This window comes from Festucalex cinctus, chromosome 8, assembly GCF_051991245.1.
Source record: "Festucalex cinctus isolate MCC-2025b chromosome 8, RoL_Fcin_1.0, whole genome shotgun sequence".
NCBI classification, from domain to species: domain Eukaryota; kingdom Metazoa; phylum Chordata; class Actinopteri; order Syngnathiformes; family Syngnathidae; genus Festucalex; species Festucalex cinctus.
This window is the reverse complement of record NC_135418.1, coordinates 1,540,180-1,553,093: the sequence shown is the minus strand read 5'-3', so window position 1 is coordinate 1,553,093 and position 12,914 is coordinate 1,540,180. Positions and strand designations below refer to the sequence as shown.

Sequence of the window (12,914 nt, the reverse complement as noted above, 5' to 3'; positions counted from 1 at the left end):
TAACACTACTTTTCGCCGACTCTATGATGTTATTGGGGAAAAACTAAGGAAGGGTTGTCCATTGATTGTGTAAACAGACTGCAGTAATAATGAAGTCACTTCAATGTTTGCTGGTTTTATTAAGTTTGACATGCTCCTTGACTGCACAAGTACATGTTCTGGAGTGAGGGCATGTTCCCACCAACGATGATATCATATTCTTCAAAGGCTTGCTGAGGAAAGTGAGGGAGGAGTCACTCCATGGCTTCAGACACCTGGTCAGCAGGTCCTGTGTAAAACAAGTGGTGCTTGTACATGTGACCATTCCGTATTGCTTCACACAAAAAGTTAATGTAGTGTGTAATACCGTCCATATGTAAATGACATACCAAGACCTCGGCTGACTTCAGTTTGTTGCAGCTAAGATATGGTAGGTTGAGATACTGGTGGTACAACACCGAAGCTTTCTGGGGTCCTCCATCCGAAGTGTCCTCATTCCAATTTGGCTGCTGACTCTCCCGTTGATATTTTTTTTTCTTGCAGGTCGGTGATGTATTTAAACGGTGCATGAATGCTTGTATACATCAGAGTATGGTTCTGGAACCCCTCAAGTTTGGCTGTTGATCTAGTGTGACACAAACAAAAACAAAATAAAAAATAATAAATAAATAATTGATGATACTACTATATGTCATCACATTTCCAACAAAGCCCCCAAAACATTGTATTAGCTAGATTAAAGTAACTTGACTGCATACTGCATAGAATATGCAAAGGCTGCTTGCTTGTCGAGTTTCCGTGGAAAATGTAGCAGACTGTAAATTCTTGTGCACCCAATTACACAATGGACCAGTACACACTTGAGTGAGAGAGTTCAGAATCTAGCAGTGCTTACGGTACAGCCAGCATTTAAGTCCAGAAAGTTATTCCCTGCCGAAAATTAATTTCGAGAACACTATTTTCACCAACCACAAGGAAAATAATATTTTTCAACTCCTCCACTAATACAGTATCCTTTAGATTCTCAATTGAAGTTATGGGCAAATATACCTCCGAAATCACAGTTACATTACATTACACAATAACTTGCGCATTTACTCTGAATATAACCTGCCAGTGGGAATCTTTTTGTTTTTTTTTCAAAGCAAAGCAAAGTAACTACATAACTATGGAGTTAAATATGGTGCAAAAGTAACTCGTAAAAAAAATGTGTACTGTAGTAAAAAGTAGAAATTTTTATTTGTAAAAGGCGTGATTTGTACCTGTAAAAAAAATGTACGTAAAAAAAAAAAAATTGTGCGTAAAAAAAATACAAAATTACCTGTAAAAAAATGTGTACCCGTAAAATAGAAAATGTGTACTTGAAAAAAAATGGACGTTAAAAAAAAAAATTGGTACGTCTAAAAAAAAAAAAAATTGTACGTGTAAAAAAAAAAAAAAAAATGTACCTGTAGAAAGTATTTTGTATCTGTAAAAATCACGATTTGTACCTGTAGAAATGACAAATTGTAGTCAAAGAAGTCGCCACTAGGAGTCACAAGTGTTTTTTCTGCTGCTGTCCAGTCACGGGACTTTTGCACCAAATCTGACGCCGAGAAATGTAGCAGAACGATTCGTACTCGTAGAGCTCCGTGATTTGCCCGTCTTTGGAAGAGGGCGGGCTCTGGAGGATTTGGGAGTGGGCTGAAGCTCAACCTCATTGGTTCAGCGAACGACAGTGGGTTGATCTCAAAAGAGGTCACGTTATTCTCATTTGTATGCAAGAGGTCTCAAATAAACAGTAGCAACACCAGTGTATGGTCATTTTGGAAGAAGAGGACGTCGCAGGCGTGAAAATGTCAACATGCTTCAATATACTAACACGGTGTGGAGCACCTTAAACCTTGGTTGACATACAGAGACCTCAAAGTAGGCAAAAAGAAAGCCGTTTTAGTAGGAAGGTCAGATGTATTGCTTGTAATCCAGTGCTGGCTAGTTTAGTTCACATATCAAATTTCTTACTCTGTTAGCCGTCATTGAACGCAACATTCTCGAGCCACTACACTCTCATAGTAACCGACTGGCTGTATTGCTGAACGTTTATTAGTGATGCAAACAGTGAGTTAAATCACCCATAATGTCCGTCCAAAGTTTGTTGTGCAGTATAGCATACACGTATGCCCGTGCGTGATGTCACATCAGCCAGTGTTAGTTAGTGGTTTGGGCGAGCATGCTAACGAGACTAATGATGCTCTTCACATGAATGTGGATTGTTTAATTTGTGTTTGGTTGTTTAATTTCTGAATGCGGTGACAGTGGAATTATGTGCTTGCTGATTTAATTGCTGGATAGTGAAAACAGTGACTCTGAAGCTTGTGCATGCTGTACACTAGATTTATTATTTGTATATTGTGATGATAATGATGTATAAACATTGAAGTTATGTCATTGTATGAATATGCTGACCCAACCATTCTGTTTGCACAGATGCCAGCATGCAGTCAAACAAAAGCTACTTCTTTATCCAGCTCTATCCATATTGGTGGCAAATGCAATACATGGTGTGACATCAAACCTGCTTCCAAGCAGCGGTGAAGTTCAACAAATGAGAATCCTTGATGCACTGGTTCCTGTTCTGAGAATTTCATTGCAATTACCTTCGGGAATGTTAAGAAATGATGCTTTCTAGACGTCTTCTAATTTTGAGTTTGAAATGTTAAAGGAGTACATTTGAATCCATATTGGGAGTTATTTGAAAGACTGAAAGCAAATAACAATAAACAAGAGAAAACAAGTGCATCATTCGAAATGTTTTATTTGATGTCCAGAAGAGCTGTTTCTGCATCCATTGCTGTGGTTGTGTCAACATTGATTTGAAGATCAGATGTCATCTCTAGGATGCTTGCTCATCGGTCATCCTTTTTATTGACACTTCAGCAGTGTCTCCAGCAGTTGTCTCCACCTTTGAGGAAGATTTTCAAACATGAGATTATGCTCTTTTAATTAAAAATAAACTAACATTTGACCTAGTTACTTTTGTTAAAGTAGGTGCTAGGTGACAGTGACACTGCTCACATCTTAGTGACGCAGATAGACGAGCATGTCAAAGGCATAATAGCCAATATTTATATTCAAATAAAAGTAATGTTACATTGGAAAATTAAACTCAAGTAGAAACAAAAATTGTAGTAAGAGGAAAAAAATACTTGCACAAATATTTGAGTACTTTGAATGATGAGTAAACTAAGAGTAGGTGCCATTTTTTCTGTTTGCAAAGCATACAATGTAAAAATCATGACATTTATCAAGAAGTTGCAGTATTTAAAATAAATTGAATAAATACAAAGAATAAAGGTTCAGGTTAAAATACCTGTAGCGGCATAAAGATTCACTCGCAGAAAAAACGTTTTGTTTTCATTTTATTATGATAGTAAGAGTATAGATATTATATAATGTTACTCAAGTAACAAAAAAAAACAGGTACAAGTTTTGGACCATATATGCCTCCATAAAATAACATCATTCAGGAGAGAAAGTCACAGTCCAAACGTGTAGGCTTCAAATCTTGACATGAAAATTGTAACTTCAATGTGTTCAGTTTTGTGACAATTAACAACACGAAATGAGCTAGCGGATTACAAGCTATGATTGTCCAATAAATCTTACCTTAATTCCTACTAAAACGGCTTTCTTTTTGCCCACTTTGAGGTCTCTGCATGTCAACCAAGGTTTAAGGTGCTCCATACCTTGTTGGTATATTGAAGCATGTTGACATTTTCACGCCTGCGACGTCCTCTTCTTCCAAAATGACCATACAATGGTGTTGCTACTGTTTGTTTGAGACCTCTTGCATACTAATGAGAATAACGTGACCTCTTTTGAGATCAACCCACTGTCGTTCGCTGAACCAATGAGGTTGAGCTTCAGTCCACTCCCAAATCCTCCAGACCCGTCAGATTTGGTGCAAAAGTCCCGTGACTGGACAGCAGCAGAAAAAACACTTGTGACTCCTAGTGGCGACTTCTTTGACTACAATTTGTCATTTCTACAGGTACAAATCGTGATTTTTACAGATACAAAATACTTTCTACAGGTACATTTTTTTTTTTTTTTTTTTACACGTACAATTTTTTTTTTAGACGTACCAATTTTTTTTTAACGTCCATTTTTTTTCAAGTACACCTTTTCTATTCTACGGGTACACATTTTTTTTACAGGTGTTTCTTTTTTTTTTACGCACAATTTTTTTTTACGTACATTTTTTATTTTTTTTTACAGGTACAAATCACGCCTTTTACAAATAACAATTTCTACTTTTTTCTACAGGTGCACATTTTTTTTTACGAGTTACTTTTGCACCATATTTAACTCCATACATAACGAAATCGTTCGAGTGGTGCGGAGTTGCTAATCAACAGCTACAGTGATCGTAAAACAATGGTACGAACATCGTATTAATTAGTACGGTGCATACTTTTTCTCTCGCCCTCAAAACGTAAACACAAATGTACTCTTACTTACCGGTCAAGTAGAAAGCAGTCGAAGGCACCGGCACTTCCCAAACCTTGTCTGTTCCTCATTTCTCTCCATCTGGCAAATGCGGCTACAATATAAACTCTTGTTTTGTCGCGCTGAAATAAAATAAATTTCCAAAGCAATTGTGATGCTTGATAACGCTCTCTTCGGGGACCGGAAACTCTTCTTCTTCGTTTACACGCGGTTGCCACACAAACCGGAAGTGCGTCTGCAAAGGCGTTCCAAAAACGCGTTAAGAAATGGATTGCTGAAATTTGTCTTTGACGGCACCCGTAGCAGAAAGATGGCGGCGGAATATGGCGGACACTAGAAGGCGCGGCCATGTAAAATAATTCGGGATTTATAGACTTACCGTTATATTTTAAAAAAGTATGTTTATGCGATACAACGTATCTTTTTACTTACTACTAACACAAACATTTTTTTTTTTTAAATGAATGACTTTTTATTTCACCACTAGATGCCACTGTATAATACTGAGTGTACCTTTAAGAATGTTTAGAAGACCTTAATCAAAGTTACCTGTATAGGAAAAAAGCAGTTTGTAACCTGGATTTAAACACATTTACACTTGGGGCTGTCTTCACTTCTGTTGACATCTTATTCCATTTGTGGGGCCAGGGCCCTACCGTGTTTATATTCAATCAGCATCACTTGCACATATTCAGGACAACACACTATTCATTGATAGATAGTCTTGTAGCAGAATGTATTTATTAATTTTATTCTACAGCTGACTGGGAGCCAGTGTAAAGCCTTTAGGACTGGAGTGATATATTGTGATCTCTTTGCTACAACTGTAGTCAGAAGACTGTTAATCAAGTTTGCTGCAGATAAAAGTTTGTCTAAGCTTCTCTTGGTCTGCTTGGAGAATGCTGTCTTTCAGTCTGGATATGTTTTACAGCTGATAAAAGACTGTTTTAGGCTTTGGTCAGACCACCATGCAAAATTCGATTTTTAACCCATCTCTCTTTTTTTTTTAACAAGATTACGAACTTGTTCTTTAGTCTCTAAATACAGTGACTCTCGGTGTTTTCTAACAGCAATCCTCTATTGCCGAAAACAATGACCTCCGTTTTGTTTTGATTTAGCTAAAGGAAATTTTGGTTGATCCACTTGTTAATTTGCTCTAGACAGTGACAATACGTTAATTGAACTGTTGACTTGAATAAATATATACAGTTGTGTCATCTGCATAACCATGATAGCCAACATTGATAGTCTGAAGCATTTGACCCAAAGGCAACATCTACAGACTGAACAACAGGCGTCCAAGGACTGACCCTTGAGATGAGAGACCCCACAAGTCATGGCCATTCGATCAGATTCAAAATTTACAATGGTCACAAAGTAACGCCTTTCTAAGTTAGGACCTGAATCATTTTAGGACTGTTCCATTCAACCCCACCCAAGTTTCCAGCATGTTCAACAGTATATTATGATCAATTGTATCAAATGCTGCACTGAGTTCTAATCAGATGAACACCGATACCTTCCCTGCGTCAGTGCTCAATCTTATATCAATTAGTACTTTAATCAGTTATTTCTGTACTGTGATGAAGTTGGAAAACTGACTAGAATTTATCTAAGTCTATTTGAGTTCAAGAATTTGCTGAGTTGATTAAAAACCACTTTTTTTCAACAACTTTGGTTAAGAAGGGATGGTTTGAGATAGGTCTAAACAGCTCGGAGACATGCAGCGTTCTCTTTTTTTTAGAATGGGCTTGACAGCGGCTACTTTCAGAGTTTTAGGAAGCTCACCTGATTGAAGTGAGCAGTTGGTTATTTGCTGTAAATCGATTTGAACAGATTTCACAATAGTTTTGAAAAAAGCCAGATGGCATTGAGTCAAGACAGCTCGTAGAAGTTTTCAACTGCTGAAAAATTACTCAAATTCTGTCATGGTAATTGAATTGCTGGGTGATTTTAAGTGCTGCATTATTTAGTAATTTTGGTGGTTTGTGACGATGTTTGATACTTTTTCACTAAAGTAGCAGGCAAATTCATTACATGTATATGTTGAGAGGAAGCTCTGGCGCTGTTTGATTTGGAGGATTTGTGAGTTTGTCGACCATGGGAAATAAAGTGTGTGTATTGTTGAGGTTCTTATTAATGATATCAGAAAAAGTATTGCTGTCTAGCTTTTACTATAGCTCTTTGTTAAAATGACAAAGACATTCTCTGTACAGGTCAAAATAAACTTGGAGCTTAGGTTTTCTCCACTTTCGCTCCGCGTTCCTGCACTTTGTTTTTTAATGTCATGTTTGTAGCACACCTCTAAGATGTTTTAGGTCAGCATGAAATGGTCTTAGTTTTAATAGGAGCAACAGCATCCAGGACATTTGAGATTTCATCCAGAAGTTGATCAACACTTTCTGCATTAACAGTTGGTAATGCAGCCATATATATATATATTTTTTAAATAGAGGCAGTGGTTGTCTGAACGTCTGGGACTATTTGTGATTCAAAGAACACGTGATCTGAAATGGCCAGATCTTTAACCTCAACAGATGAAATGTCAACACCTGTAGAGATAACAAGATCACAAATGTGACCTTGATTGTGTGTTGGACCTTTTACATGTTGTGCGAGACGACCCAATTATCGCTACACAGTTATGACTGAAGTTTCAGATAAATAAATAATACATTTTCATACAAATCTTACAGTGTACATGTATATGTTTACTGATTAGCATTTTCTAAATTTTAGTCAAAAAAATCGCAACAAGCGTCTTATAAATTCGGGATTAATCGGTATCAAATTGAATCGAATCGTGACCTATGAATCGTGATACGAATCGAATCGTCATGTACTAAGGCAATTCACACCAGTAATTTAGAAGCACGTTCACACCTATGACATTTATACCTATGCATTTATGCTTAAGTTTTGCCAATATGGTAGACAACCCAGAGAAAAAGCTATGGTTTTTGCATTAAGTATATATAAAAAAAAAAAAAAAAAAAATGTATTTACATTATTTATGTATAGTAATTTTTTGTTTAATTTTTTTGGTAAATAGGTATCAGTCAGGAGAAGGCAACAACAGTATTTCCAGGGCAATAAATCAACTGTGGAACACAGTTAAGGCAATCGTCACAATCACTGTTTACAGTATGATTGTATATTTTCACTGTGTTTTGTTAATATAAATGCTCAGAACAGAATAATGAAATACTACGTTTTTAGGAGTGCCTAGTATTCTGCTGTTTTTTCAACTGAATAATGCAGCTTGTCATTCATCGTTGGGTACTCTAGAGCAGTGGTCCCCAACCTTTTTTCACGGTCAGTTTCATGTAAAGATATTTTGGCAGACCGGTGCTTGTTTCTCTTCAACAAGCTGGTCCCATCTTGGGGTCATCTTTTAATTTCATTTCATCATGTCTTTATTTATTGTTGCCCTGTGAGTTGTGGCAGCAGGCCACCTGGCAAGTCCCATCTTCCCGTTCCTCTCCAAAAAAAGAAAAAGAAAAAGAAAAAAGCAATCTTAATTCTCTTTTTCTGGCCTGCGGCCCGATAACAGTCCACAGCCTGGTGGTTGGGGACCATTGCCCCAGGAAATGCATAATTCAATGCAACACGCATTGCAATCCCATCCCCGTGTTTTTCCTTATTTCTACCTGTTCCTTTCTATCATGTGTATGCATAACGTGAGTTGTGTGAATGCTTAGCGCTTACTGAAAAGAATGTTTTACTACATTGTTGAATTGCTGCAATAAGAGATACACGACTGCCATGTAGCACCATCACTAACTGACCATCTTCAAAACTTGACTAACATCATCCTTTTATTCCCTATCAGCTGGCACCTCCACCTGAACCTGAAATCCCTGATGAGGTCTGTTTATCTATACTGACCCTAATATGGGTTACTACTGTTGATGTGTCATAGTGTTGTAATACCAGTAATTCAATCCCATTGCTCTCCTTTTATCTACATTAATAATAATAATAATAATAATAATAATAATAATAATAATAATTGCTTACTGTTGCAAAATCTTAATGTCTCATTTGCCATACATTTTCCATACATTTTCAGCTTATTCTGCTTTTCTTGAAATCCAGAGTTAGTGAGCCTTGTGTGTGAAGGAATAAGTTAGATGTTGCTTTTTGTGTGTGACAAATGTATTTACTGTATGTGTCAGTTGCTCGTGTCCCCCTCATTGCAGTGATTTGTGTCTCCCTCAGTGGCAGCATGTCACACTCTTGACAAAATAAAAGACAACCTGAGTCAAATAATTTTTAGCCATGAAGGATTCACAACATGCCAGAACCTTGAGTTGCTGACAACGGCAGTGTTTTGTTTTTGTTTGTTTTTAATCAAGGGTGGTAAAATTTGCAACTTTTCTTAATTTAAAACATGTTGTTTTGTTTTAGTTGAAAATTACCAATCCAGTCATTTCCTTAACATTTTGGTGTGTTTTAAATAATTGGTACACGCAGTATATAAGCCACTGCATGTCACTAACTGATCCCCACCCCCTGCATGATGTAATTTGCACTTGATGCCGTGCGTGCATGTAAATCTAATGTGGACTGTATTAACAAATAGCAACCCTGCCACTTTTTTGACTGCTTTCTACTAACTCAACTCACCCTTTAAAGGAGCTTGACCCCAACCAGTCTCAGAAGCAACTGGAGGATGAGAAGAGGGTAGGTACTTAATTTGGGCCGCTTCAGGGTTCCATCTTCGGCTGACAAATTACTAACTTTGTGACCTAAAGTTAAATTAGGGTCAACAGGTTTGTACTTGGAAAAAATAACATTTCAAGCTGAAAATTTCTGTGTTGATTTGGAATTTCACAAAATATAAACATGTATAATGATAAAGTTTTAAGTTAGATTTTTTTATTTTTTTATTTTCTACGTTCGCTGAAGGCTGTCACTAGGGGATTTTCCAAGCATTTTTCTTCAGCTGTCACTCATGATTCCATGCACCGTTCAGTTGATACCACACCCCCCATGTAACATTCGGGTCAAATGTCAGAAACTCAAAAAACAGATTTCAAACTGAAGAAAAAAAGATCTGAAAGGGAGATAGAAAAATGTGAAAATATCTGAAAGATAAAACATGCAACTGAAAAAAAAATAAAACCTCAAATGGCGAAACATATATGGAAGTAAAAAGTAAAAATAAAGAATTTATTCAAAAGAATGATCAAAGTGAATCAAAATTAAATTCAACCTAAAAAAAAAAGTTGATCACACTTATTTTTATTTTGAATATGTTTTTATAATTTGTGAAATTCAAGATCGAAACATGAATTTTCAGTTTCAAATTTTATTTTTTAAAGTACAAAACTTTTAACCCTAATTTAACTCCAAAGTGACTCCTAAGTCAAACAGCCTCCACAGCATGGCACTCACTCACCCTCTTGCCCCACGTTTGAGTTTTGATATGCAATAGCTAATTGTCTGATGTACAAGTACCTTTTGTATTTACATCTCCTCTCAGAGGAACCTATGTACTGTAGATTTAGATATTGCATTTATTTTTATTGCATTGAAGACATCTGACTATTCCTTTCCAAATACATCAGTGTGGCGACCTTTGAACTTCACCGACAGAGGTCAGAAGTCATGAGTCAATAAGAATATGGTTTTGTTGTAACAATTTTGTCCAAATGAGGAAACCTATGAGAGAGAATATTACAAGGCCGCTTCTGTCAAAATTTGATGGATGACATTCTTAATTAGATTAGGGGGGTCATGTATGGGTCATGACCCCTCCCTAATGAAGATTAATGACCCTTTAATGACTTCCAGATGTCATATAATGAGGGTTAATGACCCTTAATGACTTCCTGATGTCATTTAATGAGGGTTAATGACCCTTAATGACTTCCTGATGTCATTTAATGAAGATTAATGACCCCTAATGACTTCCTGATGTCATTTAATGAAGATGAATGACCCTTAATGACTTCCTGATGTCATTTAATGAAGATTAATGACCCTTTAATGACTTCCAGATGTCATATAATGAGGGTTAATGACCTTTAATGACTTCCAGATGTCATTTAATGAGGGGTAATGACCTTTAATGACTTCCGGATGTCGTTTAATGAGGATGAATGACCTTTAATGACTTCCGGATGTCGTATAATGAAGATGAATGACCTTTAATGACTTCCGGATGTCGTTTAATGAAGATGAATGACCTTTAATGACTTCCAGGTGTTATATAATGAAGATGAATGACCCTTAATGACTTCCTGATGTCATTTAATGAAGATTAATGACCCCTTAATGAAGATGGATGATGTGTAGGTGGTGTTCCTACCTGTTTTTGCAGATATCATGGCTGACCCGGGTTCAAATGCTAATTGTTTGGTTAACTTCCGGATCCGGTGCACGCCCCCCTAGATTGAGTGAATAATTAATAATAATGAGATTGAATGACGTGATCGGAGGGAGTAGTTTAGTATGGGTAAAACCGCCGGGGGGAAAAGTACTAGCCATTTCTATTATGGTGAAGGGGGAAAAGTATGCGCAAACACGGCTCAAAGATTGTATTTTAGAGGTTGTAAAACAAGAAGTATAAGGTAAGGTTAAACTGTGATACGCTGGTTGGTATTATGAAATTAAAAAACATGAAGTTATACATTATATGTAAAAATGTTGTAAGAGTCGTTCGTGACTGCTGGGGTTGAATCTGAAAATAAACGGATAAAACTATATAATTTCCCCTTACTGATATAGTTACTATCTGACATTTTTGTTCAATATTTCTGTGAGTAGGGGGAAGCATATGCAGTCAAAGATTCATGGGGAGGTCAAATGTATGTCTGTGCTTGTGTGTGCGTACGCGCATGTATGGCTGCATGGGGGTCAAAGAAGTGTGAGGACAGACGGGCGGCTGAAGAAGTGTGAGGTTAGACGGTGGCTATAATGTTGTTAGTTTGAAAAGACAACGCTTCCTAAAATATATTACAAAAATATGCATCTACTTAGATCTGATTCTATTTATAATGATAATTTTATGTAGAAATTGGTGAAAAGCCATCATCAGCGATAGTCTCATTACCCCTGCGAGGACAGGGGTTGCTGGTCATAAAATTAAATTAGGCTGAAGAAGAACGGATACGCAGCTAATTGCGAGGGGCCATTTTTGGTCTGAGAAAGGCGATTGTTCAATATTCCTGTGAGTAGGGGGAAGCAGAGGCAGTCAAAGATTCACGGGGAGGTCAAATGTATGTCTGAGGGGCCTGTGTATGCGTGTGTGCGTTTGCATGAGAGCTGAACAGTGTAAGATTAAACGGTAACTGTAATGTTGGTTTTCAAGAAGACATTTCCAAAACTGCTTCTTTAAAAAAACATCTACACAGATATCCATTTATGATAGTTTTATGCAGCAACCGATAGTTGAAACATCCTAGCTAACATTTTCTCAAGGATTTGAAAAGTGGTGACAAGTGAAAACTAATTAAGCTTACCTATAGGCGTAACGGTGTGTGGCTTTGAGTCCATCACATACATGCTCTGCATAGAGCATATATGCGTAGCAGCGAGGTATGCGTAGCAGAAAGGGGAGATGTCCCTACACTCGTGAGAATTTTCTGAGGCTTGTTGGAGACACTAGGACTCTGTCACAGTTTGAGTGTGTGTGTTTCAATGACCATAATTGTTGGGGGGCTGGTGGATATGAGCGAGGGGGTTGGTTAGACGTCTGCCAGCGTGCTCTCCTTGGGATATTTTCTCAAATACTAAAACCCAAATGCCAGTCCTCTGAACCGAATGACCAGTTGTCTAAACACATTGAATAAATGTAACCCCTCATTTTCTAATGCCATAAAAACATTTTACATGAAGACACAATTCACAAATTGCTCTCATGCGATACAAAATGTTTACCACAAGTCAACAATATTTGAACACAACGGACTTAACTGGCGTTCACACAACAACTCAAAAATTGAATACACTTGTTGCTAATGATGTGACCACACCTATAAACTCAAGTTCAGAGTGTACAGTTTGCTGGAGAGTCCAAACAAGCGCAATGGATAGAGGCAGAGCCAGAGGAAGAGGAATTAGAGGAGGGAGAGGAGCAGGTCGAGCAATGCAAAAGTTATAAAATAGTAACATGGAATGGTAAGGGTATTCGTAAACACGAAAATAAAAATAATAATTTAACCATCTTATTACAGTCTTTCTCAATTGCTAATACACATTTCTTGAAACCTGTACCCATTTTCTCAAAACCTTAAACACAAACACAAAAATTCAAACAATTTTCACAAAAGCCGTGACTTTTCACTTCAAAACCTATTATCCGGTATTCAAATCCGAACAATATATTCAGATCATACACACAGTAAGTCAAAATATATTCACCATGAGAGCATTTGTTAGACACGACATAAAATAATCTAACACAGAGCATCCAGGGTAGGTAGTCAACAGAGGTTTAT

The 12,914-nt window shown here is 37.0% G+C and overlaps 1 protein-coding gene across 10 annotated transcripts in view; it reads left to right on the top strand.

The window, feature by feature from the left end:
* The window catches only part of itpr1b (inositol 1,4,5-trisphosphate receptor, type 1b), a 437,606-nt gene that overhangs the window by 349,710 nt on the left and 74,982 nt on the right, over window positions 1–12,914 (top strand). For 8 of the 10 annotated variants that reach the window (XM_077530278.1, XM_077530280.1, XM_077530272.1 and 5 more), the window contains 2 exons: window positions 8,300–8,335; window positions 9,106–9,153. The exons of the other annotated variants lie outside the window; for them this stretch is intronic. In XM_077530278.1, the coding sequence (XP_077386404.1) occupies window positions 8,300–8,335; window positions 9,106–9,153 (84 nt within the window). The remainder of the gene's footprint in view (window positions 1–8,299; window positions 8,336–9,105; window positions 9,154–12,914) is intronic. 10 annotated transcript variants of the gene reach the window in all.